Consider the following 17,514-nt stretch of genomic DNA (forward strand, 5'->3'; position numbering starts at 1 on the left):
TCTATTGGAAAATTGGAAAAGAAAGTGAATTGAATAAAATATTTGTGTGTATTATTGAAATTGTAATGGTACAGCTATATATACAGAGTATATAAAGTGTATCGGTAAAAAAAAACTTATAACAACAAACTAATAAACTAATAATTTCACTTGTTACAAATAATAGTTAACACGTCTTACACTCAACAATCTAAGAAAATTGACCATAGTAGTGTAATTTTAACAAAATAAAATAAAATTTATTAAAATATGCAGTTTTTGAAAAAAATGTATATATGTGTAAATAGTATAAAACAAATTCATTTAAACTGTCTTAACAAAAGTATGGCTCAACAAAGAGACATACAACATGTACATGAATTAAGTTTTAAAAAAAAATGCATATAACACATGTACACGACTTAAGTTAAAAAAAAACAATAAAATTGTGCTAAATTTAAACGATTTCAAAAATTAAAACCAAATTAAGATTAATTAAAATTGCACTTTGACCCATATTTTTTCACTCTCACCGAAATTATATATATTGACCAATATTTTATTTCAAGAAGTATAAAGTTATGTCATGCATGAACACATTTTTTCTTACAATAAAGTCAATTATGCATGCATGAATTACCCATATATCTAGTGAATTTCTCTAACAGTTTTTATGTTTTGTTTGATTATGATTTAGAAAACAAAAGGTTTAAAAAATTCATCTTTCTAATCAACTTCATTTTCTAATAAGAATGTCTTTCACTGTAATTTTAATAAAAAATAAAAAAAGGAAACAAAATTAAATAGAACAAAAATGTGAAGAATTAATTTTATATTATTCCAAATTAAAGATAAAACATGACTAGTTAAAAATGTGCTCCAAAATAATATATATTTACTATAAATACCATTTGAATTAATGAATTTCATCCCAATATAATTGAGATTTTTATCTTTCAAAATAAAAACAAGCAAAACTTCAGTTCTTATATTAAAGGAGGACATTGTTACCTTTTATCAAAACACACTAAAATTATACTAAAATCTTACAGTATATATAATTCCTTCTAAGTTATGAACATTGGATAGATCCACTTCCCACAACAAACCTCAAAATAGTCTTTTTAATTAAGACCACTTTTTCCATTCATTATCATTAAAAGGAATAATTAAACCAATTTATAGGACTTTAATTGATCTTATTTAAATTGACATGAAAGTTGATTAGTCTCCTTTATAAAAAAAATTAATTTGAATCCCATTAAAAACACAAAGAAAACTATAATTTACAAATAGAATATGTAAGTTACATCAATATTACACGGGTAAACTAAATTTAAATATTTTAAACAATATCTTAATTCGAGTTTCATAAATAGAAAAAAAATTAATTAGAGGAGAAATTTGACGAACAATAATCAACCAGATTTTTGAACAATTGAAGAAAGTCAATGAATAAAAAAAAGTTAGAAGAAGAAAAAGAAGTATTTATATTTGAGACGTGAGCCTACTTCACGAATTGAGGCTTGAATAATGCGAAATAAGGTAGAAGAAGTGAATAAAGAAAAGGGAAGGAAAAAGTAAAAGTAGGTTAAGAAAAATGGAGAAAAAGAATTAAATGGAAGAGGTAATTAATGGCTTAATAGTTAAACATGATTGATTGATTGAACAGAAAAAAGGAAAGAAAAGGAAAAAGGAGTTTAAACTAGGTGGATCGGTATTGGCAAATGCTCCAATTCGACAAAGGGAGGGAGGAATCAAAGGCGTGACTGAACCCTTCCCCTTGGTTTGCCTCTGTGCTCTCAGCATCGCACCATTCCCCTGCAGCTCCCCACACCAGATCGCTCTTCCTTTTTCCTTTCTTAGATTCCAACCATGAACGATTTCGATGGCTTATTTACTTCTGATTTCGGCCTCAAACCGCAGGGTAAATCAGCGCCAATGGCTCCTTCCTCCAAGGGATCTTCCAAAGGGGCGCCTCTCAACTTCGATTTCGGATCGCGATCTGCCTCCAACTTCGACGATCTCCTCGCCGGCACCGGATCCGACACTCGCCGTGCGGATTCCCCCTTCGATTTGGACTCCATGTACGGCGGACCTCCCACGCGGTCCTCCAGCTCGCCGCCGCCCGTCTACGATAAGCCTGTCTATGACGACGACATTTTCGACGGTGTGCCTGGGATGAAGAGCACCTCTAGGGTTAAATTCGATGATGTTTTCGCCACCACTGAGAGAGGTGGCTCTGACGCCGCGTTTGACGATCTTCTCGGCGGGTTTGGGAAGGAACCGAAAAGTTCTGGTGGGAAGAGATCGGAGAAGGATGCTAAAGGTGCTTCCGATTTCGATGATTTGCTTGCTGGATTCGGACACAGTGGAACACCATCTACTGGAAGGTATATATGTGTGTGTAAGTGTGTGTTGGTAACTAGGGTTCTTTTGCAATTGGCATTGCTCGGTGTGGTATTTATGGTTTTGAGCTTTTACTTAATGCGCAAGGAAGTGTGCGGGTGCATTTATGCTCTTTACCATGTGCGGTTGTCAGATAGAGCTGAAATTTAGTGTTCTATGGGGAATGTTATTCCGGTTTTTAATCTGGGAACATCAGTGAGAAACTTGAAAATGACTATGTTGAAGTGCAAAGTTCCGGAAAGGCTAGTATGAGTTTCGAATTGTAGCACTTTAAGGTTTCATCTAATGTGTAGAAACTCTGTAATCAGAGATAGGTTTGAATTTTGTATGCCTTATTTTACGTTTTGTTGAAAAGATGATATAGCTTATTATAAAAGAATGGGATGGTATGACTCTAGAGTAGTTAATGGTCTAATAACCGAGTTTAAATTTGCATTGATGAACAAATATTTGGCAGTAATCTTCCTGAAATTTGTATTGTCTGTGTCTATACACGATCATGTAGTGACTAAATTTCTCCTTGGAGGTCTGCATAGCTTTCTTCTGTTCTTAGTCCCATTGAATATACAAATTTATCTCCACTGTATGGTGAACATGCTGGGAAGTATTATCTATCAACGGGATAATGCTGAAATTACGCAAAGAATCAGCCCCCATTAATCCTCTAAAATCATCAATGGTTTGCTGTTTGAATTTTGAACTTTTTGGCCCTTCTCAAAATTGATTGTAGTTGTTTGGAACTTGAAGAATGCTATTTTGGCATTAGGTCTATTCTCTTTAGAACTCACTTGAAGCTGGAGGTGGTGGTGCAGTTTTGGTTAGGGGGCAGGGTGCCGTTTGCTCTTTACTGTCTTCCAAGTATTCCATGTGTTGATTCATTGCAAACTGTTTTCGGCAGTGAAAATTGGTTTGATGTCGTTCGTATGACAGTCTTAAATTATTTGTTGTTCATGTAATATCAGTGTATTATGTAATCTGTGTGATTGACGTTTAAGCATCATACACAGTTTGAAGGAAAAAAATATTTCGTTAGTTTTGCAACCGAACAAACTTAAGGGACTGTCCAAGATGAATAATGAGGTGATTTCGTTATTGGTTATTCATTTATTCATTTGTGTATTAGCAGTACCGCACTCTCAAATTGAGAACCTTCTGTTACAAATGCACTGTGTAATATGGGAGTTTGAGTAATTATTAAATATTAAACCTAAATTGCTTCTAGAGTTTGAGAATGTCATGCATCCTGTGAAGTTTAGGTTTTGCATTTTGTTTGTAGATCAAGGGTTGTCCTTCTCTGTTAGAAATAACTTCTGAGGTTCCAGGTGATATTTGTTGTTCATTTTTATTCTATAAAGTGATTTTTTCATTTTATCTGGCTACTGATATGTAGCAGCTCTACTGCTATGAAAGAAAATTAAGTTACTCTTGTCCTGAGGATGCTTTGTCTACTAACTGCTAGGAGTTGAAAGTCTTAAAAATTTGTTGCTGCTTAGCATATCATCTGGTTATACAAAATGGAAAGGAAGAGAATGTGAGAAAAGTGGTGAGTATAGTATGATTTGTGATACAATACGAGACCTGAGGTTGGTGATACAGATGTTTTTGTGCCTGTATCTTAAAGGGAATCACATGAATCAGTCTAGGAAAGCAAGAATTGATGTTGAATTGCATGATTCTTGTAATGCAGGTTACAAACCCTTGTTTTCCAAGGGCTTTTCGTTTCGTACCTGGCAGTTATGGCTATGTAAAATACAAAAAATACAAAAAATGACTGCCAGAGTTGGCAAACCATGCTGCACTCAGTTAATTGCTTACAGTAGTGGCACTAATGCAAATCATTGGATTGCGGTTGTGGCATCCTGCCCCCTCCAATGGTCATCACATTTCTTGTGGCCAAAATTGTGGAAATCATGCTGCATTTCAAATCTACAGCCTGTGTTGACTGTTCCATCGTCTTGGTTGTGTTTGTTGCTGGTGGGCCAGAGAAGCACAATGAATTTACAACCCTAACTCTAAATGAAATCATAATGTTTTTTTTTTCTCTCTTTTATTTGGATTTGGACTGTTAGTTTAAGCATTGGTGTTTGGACGGTTAGTTTTGCCTATTGGACCCTTATTCATATTCAAGTTGTATATTTTAATCAAATTTGAATCAATGTTTTAGAAATTAAAATAAAACGCTCTTAGTTATTGATAGTGAATTTGTGCTGTTGTATGTTTTATGTTTGTGTAGATAAATGTTATTGGGAATCTTACAATTTGATTTGCAATTCAGAAAATGTGCATTACTTCATGATTTGCATCTTGATTCAACTACCATGAATGTGAATAGTGGAAGGAGGAATCCAATTTCAGTACAATTATTACTATTTACTACTACTACTACTACTACTACTACTACTACTACTACTACAGCTAACAAAAGCTTTTAGCCACTATATGGATTTAATGTGGTAGAACCATGGAAGGAAAGTAGAGGGGATGATCCATTCTTGACACCTTGGTCCCTGTGAAATTAGACACACTGAGGGGAAAACGAACAGATTATAATTTGACTTTGTGAACGTACAATTTTTATGTGCTTAAAATCAAACAAAGTAAAATGTGGTTGAACCATGGAAAGAAAGTAGAGGGGATGGTCCCTTCATAGGACCCATTTGACATTGATTATTCAGTTCCTATGAAATTGGACAGAAAAAGTAGAAAACAAGCAGATTATTATTTGGATTTGTGACCACTCGATTTTTATGTGCATAAAATTGAGCAAAGTAAAAAGAAGAAACACATTCAGTCAATTCTTTTACTTAAGATAAATAAAAGAGACTATATATTTGAGAGAGCTTGACCACACCTCTCTTATGTTCATATATTTATGATGATAGAATTCTGATACAATGAGTAGAGAGAAGAGCAAAATTCAAAATAGAAATAGGTATAGAAATAGTTACAACTCATGGTACAACATCTAGCAGTTTTACAATACAACTACTTATGACCTATATTTAATACCTATTAAAAAACTTTTATTCAATTATTTTTTTATGGTACAAATTGCATATTAACTAAATGATTTCTGTTCTTTTCATTCTTTTCTCTTAGTTAGGTTCTACTACTTGTTCATTGTTGTTCCTTGTCCTTGTAGCTGTCCAGACAGACTCTATTATTTTATATGCTGCTTCTTGCAACATTTTGTTTTGTTGAAGATAAATTTGTATTTGTTTCAGTTTCTGTTTGTTGTTTATGCATAAAATATCCCTTGTGATGAATCAGCATTGTTAAATAGCTGCTATAGTGACAAAATTGCATTGCAGAATTTCTTGGATCCGCAATTGAAACTCTGTCCATTGGCTGCCGTGCCTGTTGTTACTTGAACGCTCTTCCTGCGTCTTTATCATCTTTGATTCGTCTCCATCCAATTGAACTGTTGTTTCAATTTATGCATTTTATTTTTATTTGCATACAGCTTAATTTTTCATAAATATATAATAGATTTGCAACTTCTGCTATTTGTGCGGTTTTATCTCCTATACGGTGTATCAAATTATTGATTTTCAGCCTTTTTCTGGAACCTGCTATAGATAAGACTACTATGAAAATAAAGGATGATTGAAATTTTAAATCGGAAAGGACATAAGGTGTAGGCAGCTAGGAAATAAATCTTGTCACGTCTTGTATTTTATTTTATCAATGATAAATGTGTTTTTGAAAGTGAATATCACTGCCGGTAATGCAGATAAACCAAGTAACATGAATGAGAATAATATATCATCGAATATCAAAGATACGTTTATAATCACTTCTGAGGATAGTGTTAAGACGTTCCGTTCCTTTTCTGAAATAAGTCTATATCAAATTCAAAATGTGGTCATGAACATTGTGTTTTATAATTTCTGTGAATCTCCAATTAAATGAATCATTGTCATAATCTTATCTATACTCTTTTCTTAGGAATGAACAGCTTGATACTTGTCTATCTTTGATGTTTGAGTCATTGATATTGTTCATTTGATCAACGGTGATGTATCATAACCTTTTCTACATATAATTATTATTAACAGGCACACTCCTGATACCAGTTTCTCCTCAGAACCAACTGCCAGCGCAACTAAAACAACCTCCGTCATGGCTGAGGACCCTTTCAAAGTATTTGAATCAGCTTCAGCACCGGGGGATTCATCCACAGGCCACTTTATGGACCCATTGGAAGAAATCAGTAAATTTGGTAGTTCAGGAAGCACGAAAAATGATAGTTCTTCAACTTCAAATGGCAAAGTGTATGAAGATATTGATCCATTTGATGGTCTTGGAAAATCTGTACCAGCTTTCTCATCAGATATAAATAGCAGGAAGGGTAGCAGTTCCCCAAACTTGAATAAAAACCCAAGTCGGACTGGAGATAAAGAACCAGTTGATAAGATATCTGGGAGGAGTCCTGAGAGAGACACAAAAAGTAAGACTCCTTTTGAAAATGACAGGGAATTTCCACAGGCCCCATTTCATATGCCTACCTATTCATCTGATTCCGATAAACCAGCTGGCAAAAGGTCTACTTCCCCTCCATATAATAATGTTGATTTTAGACAAGCCAATATTCAGGCAGATAAATATGGAGATAACTTGGAACCGAGTGAAGATATATGGCTGACGGTATCAGAGATTCCTCTTTTTACACAACCAACTACTGCTCCACCACCTTCAAGACCTCCTCCTCCACGGCCAGTGAACATTCCCAAGCCAGGATCAACTTCATCAGTATCTGCTAATGCTAGAAAGAAGGATAATGATTTTTCTTCTTTTCCTAGTTCCACACGATTCCCTCAGGGTCCCAAGTCTGCTCCTGCTCCTGGAAGGGTACCCACTTCATCTCAGTTTGATGAACTTGATGATTTTGCCATGGGCAGAAGTCGTGGTAATGAGAATGAGGGTGGAAATGGTCTTCCTGACGAAGAATTAGAGATGAACTCTGCTGCTGCAGCTATGAAGGAGGCAATGGATAGAGCTGAAGCTAAGTTTAGGCATGCAAAGGAAGTTAGGGAGAGAGAGTATTCAAAGGCTGCTAGAAGCAAAGAAGCTGTGCAAATGGAAAGAGATGAGAGAATTGTGCTCGAGGAGAGAGAAAAACAGGAAAAGTTAGACCTTGAACGGCAGCAAAAGGAGAGGGAGGAAAAGGAGCAGAGAAGACTTATGAAAGAAAAAGAGGAGAAAGAAAGAGAACAACAACGACTGGAGAGGGAAAAGGCAAGACAGGCTGTAGAACGAGCTACCAGAGAAGCACGAGAAAGAGCAGCAGCTGAAGCTCGCCAAAGAGCTGAGAGGGCTGCTGTTGAGAAAGCTAATGCTGAAGCTCGAGGGCGTGCTGAAAGGGCTGCAGTGCAAAGGGCACAAGCTGAAGCTCGTGAAAGGGCTGCTGCATTGGCGAAAGAAAAAGCTGAAAAGGCTGCTGCTGAGGCAAAGGAGAGGGATGCACAAGAAAGAGCTACAGCTGCAAGGGCTGAAGCAGAAGCACGAGCTAAAGCAGAACGCGCCAGTGTAGAAAGGGCTGCAGCTGCTGCAAGAATGAGCCAACAAAAGAATGAAAATGATCTTGAGTCATTCTTTGGCATGGGTCGAGCTAGTAGTGCCCCAAGGCCTCCTAGGGCTAACTCTTCAGTGAGGACCCTCTCTTTAATCTATAGTTCTGTACTAGCATATAATGACCAAAACTTGGCTTTTGTGTATTCTCATCTTGCAAAATTTACCCTGTAAAAAAGCAGGAAGTTATAATTAGTGGGTAGTTATTTACTTTTTTCACTTCATTCTTTCCTTTTTAATTCTAAACAAATATCATTTTTTAAAATGAAAAGTGGATTCTTATGTAGTCTTTTATAAATTTAAAACTCATTTTTAAACTAAATTGAAAAGGGAAGACTGGCATGCATGTATTTGAAATTTTATTGCTAATTTTCTGGACCTGGATGTTTTCAGGACTCTGTATTTGAATCCCAATTTCAGTCAGATGCAACGAGGAAATCTACTAGTGCATCTACAAGTATGAAAAAAGCATCATCATCCACTAATATTGTTGATGATCTTTCCTCAATTTTTGGAGGTAGTTCAGCATTTTCAATGTATTTATTGCATTAATGGTTTGCATGTTTGTTTCCTTGCTTACTTGTTTCTTTTCTTTTCCTTCCCTTTTATGGTTTGAAGCTGCTCCATCATCTGGAGAGTTCCAGGAAGTTGAAGGGGAAAGTGAAGACAGGCGACGAGCCAGGTTGGAGCGCCACCAGAGGACTCAGGAGCGAGCTGTATGTATTATTGCATTTCTGTATTTGTCTACTTAATTTGATTACTTCGTTTTCTTTTTCATTTAACTTGAAATTAGATTTCTGTACAAATTGTTTGAACTTGTTTTGTTTATACTTTTTCCGTTTTATTATAGGCAAAGGCTTTGGCTGAGAAGAATCAGAGGGACATGCAAACTCAAAGAGAACAAGCTGAGAGACATGTAAGTTGTAGTTTTTTTGTATATGCGTGGGTTTCTTTCGTATCCTTGCAAAAGTTGCATCTACAGATTCTATTCATTCCCCCCCACCCTTGTTCTGATAAAAAATCTGTTTTGTGAAAACCACTAGTTGAGAGTTTACATTTGTCTAATATCCTTTAATTTTGTTATCTAATTTCAGAGGCTCGGCGAAACGCTGGATTTTGAAATTAAGCGCTGGGCTGCAGGAAAAGAGGGGAATTTACGAGCTTTGCTATCCACCTTACAATATGTATGCACATCTAGTGCACACACACTTTGGATAATATCTCTGAATTTTTCTATCCATATCCATGGTGCATGCAAATATGCGGGCTTAAATTTCGTCATGATGTCTTTTTGAATTCTTAGGTTCAGATTTTAGAGTACTGCGTGGTAGGGTTTTTGTGTTTTGGCATATATTTTCAGATTGTCAATCCACTATCCTAGGGCCAGATGTGATTGGTGTGCCCATTCTAACACTGTAGTACTACTGATTGTATGGGTTTGGAAGCTAGCTATTCATTGGGTTCAACCACCATACATCCAATAGATACTATCCATAGCAATTTATGATAAGATATTTGCCTGAAGGGATGTCCTTAGGAAACAAGTTTGGTTTTGAAAAGATTGTTAGGATGTACTCATAGTTCAATTGCAAGCAATCCAGATTCCCGAGGAAAGGAGAGTCAAAGGGACTTGTTTCCATAATAATTTATACAAACTGAAAAGTCTATGCATTTGAATTTTGAAGCAGTCCCTTAATTTTTTGTCTTATTGTTTTTGTTACAGGGTCTGTATCAATTATATTAACTTGCTTCCTTCATGAATGATGACCAGGTACTGTGGCCTGAATGTGGTTGGCAGCCAGTTTCTTTGACTGATTTGATTACAGCTGCGGCTGTTAAAAAAGCCTACAGGAAAGCTACGTTGTGTATCCATCCTGATAAAGTGCAGCAGAAGGGTGCCAATTTACAGCAGAAATATGTTGCGGAGAAGGTGTTTGATCTACTCAAGGTATTTTCGGCCATTTTATTCAAGCATATATATGCTTTTTAATCAACGCTTTATTGATATGTTTACTGTAGCCAGTGGTAATCAGCGAGTTTCTAAATGAATATTACACTACCCTTATTCTAAGAACCTTTTGGAAGTGGTTCTGTGTAGCAATTTCTGGTAAAATTTTTGTCTATGCAAAGACAGGATATTTAGCTAAGTTGGTGGGATGGGTTTAATCCAAAGTGTATGTTAATATAAGATCAACCAAGTCAGTTGATAGAGTTATTAGCTGTTATCATTTTATTGGAAACGCTTACAAGCTTTCCTGCATTTTCCTTTATTTTCTTTTTCTTTTGTATTGGAGTTGTGACGCATGACTGCAAGCAGACAAAATGATATATATAAACATTAGCTGATAAGCTTATTAACTTAAAAGTGTTTGGTCAAATTAGCTGATAAGCTATTTGGTAAATGTAAAATGTCATAAAAGTACATTACATATGTTTTTGTTTATAAATAAAATTTGTGTTTTCTAGGAAAAAAGTACATCATGTAATTATTATTTTTTTCTCCATTTCAACTATTGTTACATGAAGTTTCTTTTTTACAATGTACATTGTCTGTAATTTTCACTTAACATAGTAATGAAACATTACTTCTATTTGTAATGTTAAATCTTTTTAATTTGAACTATATAAACATTTAGAAAGTAACCCGACAAATAGTAAAAAAATAATGCATTTATTAATATAAATATTCAACATCTGTAATTGAAAAATAAAAAATAGGCAAAATACATTAAGGATAATAAGGAAATATTAAAATATAAGGGATAGTATTGGAAAAAAAGCTTCAAGTTAGAAATTAACTGAAGTAGCTTATGGCTTATAAGCTAGAAGTTCCTACGATAAGTTACTTTGATGTATTTACCAAAAACTTTTCTGTTGGTCAAACTAGCTTCTTAGCTAGTCAAATAAGCTAGCTTATTGGTCTCACTAAACACACTCAAAATACTTGAGTACCACCTTGCATAGCTACTGCCTGCCGGTCCAAAGTACAAAGTGTTGCATCAGATTTTTGCCCCCATATAGCTTTGAAGAGGCGGGACAACTAGTTGAATTTATCAAGCAGGGCTGTGTTATAGTTAAAAGGAAAAAGTGTTGTGTTTTTTAGTTTGGGGTGTTGCCAATGTATACATAATTATTCATTACGCCAAAATTTAGTTAGCTGCAGTTAGTGGTCAGTAATTTGCTGTTCCGTCGTAAATAATCTTCGCCACTCCCTCAACACCCCTCGTCTTCTTTTCAATAAATATGACATGTACGGTAGTTAGTGTCAAGACTTTTTTACATTTTGGCTAAGTCCAGAATAATATAGCCTTCATTTGTCCTGAATGTTACTCATTTATTACAGGAAGCCTGGAATAAATTCAACTCCGAGGAGCTTTTCTAGGCTTTTGATGAATTCATCCAGTTGAAGGTAATTGTTCAACGATTCTGTTCAGAGAGGACCAAGGCGTGTATCATCTACCTCCCTAATTGCATATTTGTTTCGATTGAAGTTATAATGCGGTGATGGTTAAATACTGCTTCCTTGTCTGGCGTCTCAGGTCTTCTTGGGTGTAATTGATGTCCTTCCAGGGGGTCGTTGGGTTTGTTCAAATGTTTATTAATGTAGCATGTTTTGTTGATGTAAAATATTTTTTTGTGCTATCAATTTCATTATTCATTATCCCTTGGCTAATGAGGGCTCATGAGTGATCCTTTTTTTCCGGGTTCAAGGGAGGATCCACCCCGAAGTGGGTCCTGTGAAGCCCTCCTTTTATACGTGTGGTATATATAGTACGATGTCTTGAATACATATACCATGGATTGACACCAAAAGCTGCGATTAATACATGGATCTTCGCGCAAGCTTCTGCATTTTATACATTTGAATTTGTTTGTCATCAGCTGTGTTCGGTTGAGCTTGTTCAACTTTTTTGTTTGCTGGGACAGCAAAGTCTTTAGTTCACTGATGAAAAACTTTTGTATGTTTTTCATTTGCTCTGGAAATTTCTGTATATTCGACTCTGTTTCTATGTACATATTGCGGGTGGTGTAAATCAGGCATGTCAAATTAAGCTCTTCAAAATTTCGACTTAGTTTGTATGAATGTCTTAAAGTTTCATTCATTTAGTTAAAATAATCAAATTAGGGGTAAGTAAGGCTTCTACATGGTTTGTATAATGTTGAATCTTGACCGAGCAGTTAAAAGATCTCAAATACAAGCTGAGTCAGATTTGGTTTAGAAGAAATTGTGGTTTTATTATTATTTATTTTTACAAAAAAAAATTATTTGAAATATTCTTAAATTTATTTAGTATTTAATGAATATCTGGATACAAAAGGAGTAAATCAAAATAGAAAGTAAAAAAAAAAAACTCTAATCATTATAATAGCATTCATTTTTGGAACATAGACTCAGGCAAAGTTCTATTACATGTTGCAATTCAAAGTTTAAAATGGCTTGGGGAATGCTAAACCTCAAAAAATAAGAATAATAGGGTGGAAAGTAGGTACTCTTTGTTTGGACACATTCAAATAAATCCTGACTTTGATTTTTCTAGGCAAGGAGAGGCTTAGAGTAACCCAATTGATCTGAAATATAATGTTGCATAGAAAGCAGAAACATAGCTACCACGCCACTTCAGTTTCTTACATCCACAAGGTGGTGGCGACAGATGAAGGTTAATAGTTTGTGTGGAATGGTTTATATTTCTTAAGGTCAAGTACGACTCCTGCCACTGAGCCAACAGCAGCAACAACTGAAACAATAAGGCAGGCCACAGTAAATATTTTGAGGCTAATCCATCTGTTACTCCATTTGGGGATCTTCTTCTGTGAGATATACATCTCCACTGGAAAGTAAACATTGAGGGGCCAAAATCCCAATGCCCCAATCACTCCCACGACGTCATTGAAGAATGGAATCACCATGGATACGAGAGTTGTAAAAACAACATACAAAGTCCTCCAAACTAATCTAAACATTTTTAGTTTGTATGGGGGGTAACCAGGGATTGGAATCTTTAACTCCCTTTCAAGGTTGGGGCATCTTTGTGTCACCCTTTTCTCCACAAAGGCAAAGATGGGTTGGGAAAACACTTGGCATGCTCCCAAAAGGTGAATTACTATGGCAGCATTTGCAATGTCTAGGAGCCAATATGGGTTATAGAAACCAAAACCAGTTAGCAGATTCCCAGGTGCGGCATCTCCAAAAGCAGCATACCCCGTGCACCCACACATCATGTAAAATACTGTCGTCACTGTAACACTTATCAACGAGGCCTTCTTCATGGTTTTTGCTTCAGAAGGTGGAGATTTTATGGTGTCCTACACTCACCAAACTCTACCTTACTAAATCATAAACATTCCTTTTTAAAGGTTAAACTATTCAATTCAGTCTAAGTTTTAATTTCTACAGAAAAGAAAAACTATAAATTTTGTTTCTACACTACATGTAAGTTAAGTTTTTACTACCCAAGGAAATTCTTTTATAAAAACTATTACCAAAACACTTTCCTATGGTTTTAGAGATTAAAATTTCAAAAATTATATTTTGACACTGTTTATCCAATAAACACTCACTTTGACAACTTTATTGTAATAATATAATAGTATGTTCAAAAATTAATTTAAAAAATGATAATATTATTAAAATACTAATCTTATTAGTTGTGAATGATTTTTTATTATTATTATAAGTGGCTAAAATATCAATGATCTTACAAACATTTTAGCCTTTTAAACTAAAATTAATGTAAGAAGAAATATGCATTGAGTAAAGAAATAGTTTAAAATTTTAAAATTAGCCGATTCTTAGCTTTAGAAGAGTATACCTGAATTTCCACGAGAACCGAAGCAAATGAATAGGCAAAGGCTATGTCACCGAGAGCTTGGGAAGTCCTCCAAATTTTCTGGGACAATGACACAGATCCAGTGGTTATTCCAGTTAGGCTACCTTTGAAGGTACCCACTTCTGTTCATCAACCATTCAAAACTTATGACTATGTGATCTTACGTTCCCACAAAGATATAGTATATGGGAGAGAGCATTATGAATATAACCTGCAAGTTTGGCAATTCCAAGAGAGAGACCAATTATGGAATAGGTGAAAGACATTATTGCAGCAACTATTGAGAGCCACCATATTTGGTCAAAATCGGGAATTTGAGAAAGGACAATCTGGATTGCACCAAAAATGATCGTGTATAGGTTGCTGTTCATGTGACATGGGTTTTTGCCCCCAGATTGATGGAAACAGTTAGACCTTCTAATGGCCCTGTTTATCAAAATCAATGAAACTCAATCATCACCAAACTTCATAAGATATAACACCATTTTGTCACAATGAAAATATGGGAACTCTATAGTTTTTATGTAACCAATTTTGATCTAAATAAGAGTAAATGATGAGATAAACTAACTTATGATTAACTGATTAAAAATATATAATACTGAAATAAGTCCTTCTTGTAGACTACTTTTAAAATCATTTTCAAGCTCACATCATGCTAATAGAAGCTGCAATTGTGTATCCAATTACAATTCCCAGCATAATCAGGTACTGAAGTATCCCACACAACCTAACATTGGCTCCTCCTGCAAAATACATTATATTTGCCTGTTATCATCACTTATATATGTTCTACACATCAAACTTTTTACAAGTACTGAAGAAAAATATATGGATTTTCTCCAAAAATAATGGTTAGTTTGGACAATACACTCCACATACATAAGTAACATCAGCTTATGTATTTCATTAGAAAAAGTTATAATATTTTTATGAAAATTGGAATTTGTAAGTTGATTCTAATAAGTTTAATTAATTTACCTTGTATTTTTCGTATGAATACTTATTAGGAAATTTATCTTGAGTAATGAATCAGATGAGTTTTTTTATTGCTTAATTTGGGTTTAATTTCTGTTACATTAAAAATTATTTGAGCCTGGCTTTGTCAAACTAGTTAAAAGGACAAATTCATTTAATATTATACCAGATATGGTTGGTGAAAAGCATTGAAATAAAGCTAGATACCCTAGTGTAACAAACAAACAAATCATGAATGTCATATGTGGTTCTCACCTAAAGTAGTATATAATCAATGACTAAAACGTTAATCATGGGAAATCATTTACGCTTGATATGCTGTTAACGAGTAGATTTATTATAGTACAGAATGTAAAGTTGGCGAATGAACATTAAATCATGTTTTCTAGGAAAAATTCCCTTTTGTTTTTAATGGAAGAAAGAGCATGTGCATGGTGAGTTATATTAAATTCGCCAACCCTAGAACATTCCCTCTCTTCTAACAAAACAGTTCACATTATATTACATTAAACTGCAGAGATATCTGTCTCTACCCAGTTGAACATAGACAAGACATGTGATTATATATTATGGTCAACATGTGCATGCACACATCCACATGCTTATGTTATTTGTGAAAAGAGTATTTTTGGAAGCAAGTATTACCAAGAATGGAGCGAACTGCGTCCGTGTAAGTGTAGTTTCTCTTGCCAGAATTAGGGTGTTCAGAACGATAACATTGAACCAGCAATGATGAACTATAGATGGTAACCAAAGAGAACGAGAGCATGACAGTAGGACCAGCTATCCATCCTAGCTGAGCTATGCCCCAAGGCAGTGACAGCACCCCAGATCCTATCACTGCAGTTATTATGTGCGAGCTTGCAGTCCAAACAGTTCCTGTCTCATCACATTTTTTCGTTATATATTTTCATATCAGATGTGTTTTTTCTGCATAAAAAACTAGGCTATTGTCTTTTTGTTTTTTTCTTTCATGTTTAAGATTGTCGGAGACATGCATGTATGCGTGCACCAAAATCCAAAATGACATTAATATATATATAATCAACAATGTCATCTACAACGTAGTAAAGGATCATCACATTAGGTTTACATCTTTTGTCTAAGACTCGTTTATTGTTCTTTTGTCTGATACTTAAAGTTGAGTTGTATACGTAGTTAGTGTATAGGTATATTTATTTTCAACCAATTCAGAATCACCTTTAGTGTAATTTTTGAGTGATTATCATGCATGGAAATTCAATTCATGATTGTATAACGATATAAAAATAATATATACTCACAATGAGTTAATTTCAGTTAAACTTTGTAATACATAGTTCATATCAGATAAAGTAGTGTATATATAATATTCTGTAATATTGTAGACAGAAGTGAAAGCAGCTTAGAAGAATTTGGTACCAGTTCGTTTGAGACGACCATCATCATCATAGTATTTGGAGTAACTCTCTGAATGCATAGCCACATCATCTTGGATGCCACAATCTTGAAGGTTGGTTGTGGCGGCATTTTCAGGCATCTCAATTTGTGGAAACTTTTTATGATAATAGCAAAATGCTTTGCTTTTGCTGCTAAAACCACCCGTTATGGAAGACAAAACATGAAGAGATGTGTTGGTGTGTAATGGAGAAATGAGGTATTTATAGGGGGCTATCATTTTGAGGAATCAGATAAAGGTGAAGAAAAAATGGAAATGATGAAACTTCGGAAAGATGAAAGATACTTTGGTTTGCCAAGAAAGATTAAAAAAAAAAAAAAATGTGTTTATTTTTTTTTATTGAATAATGATATTTTGACAACATTTTTTTTAATAACATTTTAACATTTATCTATGTGTCATTCTATGATTGGTCTAAAATTATTCCATAATCAATAATAATAATAATCATAAACATCAGACCAATCACAAAATAACACGTAGATGATATTAAAATGTCAAAAAAATATTATTAGTATCATTATCCTTTTTCATTTATGTTTGGCTCAAAATTTAAGTTTATAAATCATTGTTAGAGAATAATTAGTGGGAAAATTGTTAATGGTGTTTGAAATCGTGTTACTATGAAGATTGATTTATGTTTTAAATAAAAAGGGGTCTATTGTATTACTTTTGTTAATTGTTTGGCATTTGAATGTACATGAGAATCTGAAAATGTGGTCCACATCACACATATTCTCGTTGCCAAACATTTCATCAAGCACATAAAGAACAATTGGAGACACTCAGAATTCGGCTTGTCAATTTATTAAAAAAAAAATCATAAACTTATTATTATGTTTGAGGTGATGTTAATAGCTTATGTAAATTAAATTAATGATAAAAGATATCTAACTTTTTAATATTGTGTTATGTATTGTAACTATCTTTATATATTATATTTTATTTAAAAAAAAAAAGTGTTATATTTATGTTTTTAAGTATGTTGTTGAACTTTAAAATGAGATAATTTATTTTACTCTTGTGTATTTGTATAATATATATATATATATATATATATATATATATATATATATATATATTACTCTCAATCAATACTAACAATAATTACTTTAATAACAATTAACAAGAAAATAATACTTTATAGTTTGAAAATTATCACATTTATATATAGAAACTATAGCTAAAGCATCAAAATTATAATTGCACTTACATTCTTTCAAGTGGAACCGTATTCATTCCAAAAACATGTGAATAAATGTGGCTATAGATGCAATTTTCTATTATTAATGAAAGATGATAAAAAGAAAA

The 17,514-nt window shown here is 34.0% G+C and overlaps 3 protein-coding genes across 4 annotated transcripts; 2 read left to right on the top strand and 1 right to left on the bottom strand.

Moving 5' to 3' along the window:
* Positions 1 to 1,578: 1,578 nt before the first annotated feature.
* Positions 1,579 to 11,826, top strand: LOC106780065 (auxilin-related protein 2). 2 transcript variants are annotated; one of them, XM_014668298.2, is made up of 9 exons: positions 1,579 to 1,765; positions 1,906 to 2,372; positions 6,447 to 8,037; positions 8,353 to 8,476; positions 8,578 to 8,675; positions 8,810 to 8,875; positions 9,054 to 9,143; positions 9,731 to 9,907; positions 11,303 to 11,826. In XM_014668298.2, exons 2-9 carry the CDS (start codon positions 1,921 to 1,923, stop codon positions 11,339 to 11,341), a joined length of 2,637 nt encoding a protein of 878 aa, XP_014523784.1. In that variant the 5' UTR covers positions 1,579 to 1,765; positions 1,906 to 1,920; the 3' UTR covers positions 11,342 to 11,826. The 2 variants fall into 2 exon arrangements, with proteins under 2 accessions (XP_014523784.1, XP_014523783.1); XM_014668297.2 differs by having other exon boundaries at positions 1,579 to 2,372.
* On the top strand, positions 2,379 to 5,673 carry LOC111240883. Its single transcript, XM_022776854.1, has 4 exons — positions 2,379 to 3,468; positions 3,665 to 3,710; positions 3,848 to 3,931; positions 4,076 to 5,673. Exons 1-4 carry the CDS (start codon positions 3,457 to 3,459, stop codon positions 4,396 to 4,398), a joined length of 465 nt encoding a protein of 154 aa, XP_022632575.1. The 5' UTR covers positions 2,379 to 3,456; the 3' UTR covers positions 4,399 to 5,673.
* A 180-nt stretch (positions 11,827 to 12,006) lies between the features above and the next one.
* Positions 12,007 to 16,505, bottom strand: LOC106780063 (amino acid permease 3-like). Its single transcript, XM_014668295.2, has 6 exons — positions 16,167 to 16,505; positions 15,411 to 15,644; positions 14,440 to 14,533; positions 13,999 to 14,213; positions 13,770 to 13,909; positions 12,007 to 13,263 (listed from the first exon to the last, which is right to left on the bottom strand). Exons 1-6 carry the CDS (start codon positions 16,420 to 16,422, stop codon positions 12,619 to 12,621), a joined length of 1,584 nt encoding a protein of 527 aa, XP_014523781.2. The 5' UTR covers positions 16,423 to 16,505; the 3' UTR covers positions 12,007 to 12,618.
* Between the last annotated feature and the right edge of the window lie 1,009 nt (positions 16,506 to 17,514).

The sequence above is a fragment of the Vigna radiata genome, unplaced genomic scaffold (genome assembly GCF_000741045.1).
Source record: "Vigna radiata var. radiata cultivar VC1973A unplaced genomic scaffold, Vradiata_ver6 scaffold_380, whole genome shotgun sequence".
Taxonomy (NCBI): domain Eukaryota; kingdom Viridiplantae; phylum Streptophyta; class Magnoliopsida; order Fabales; family Fabaceae; genus Vigna; species Vigna radiata.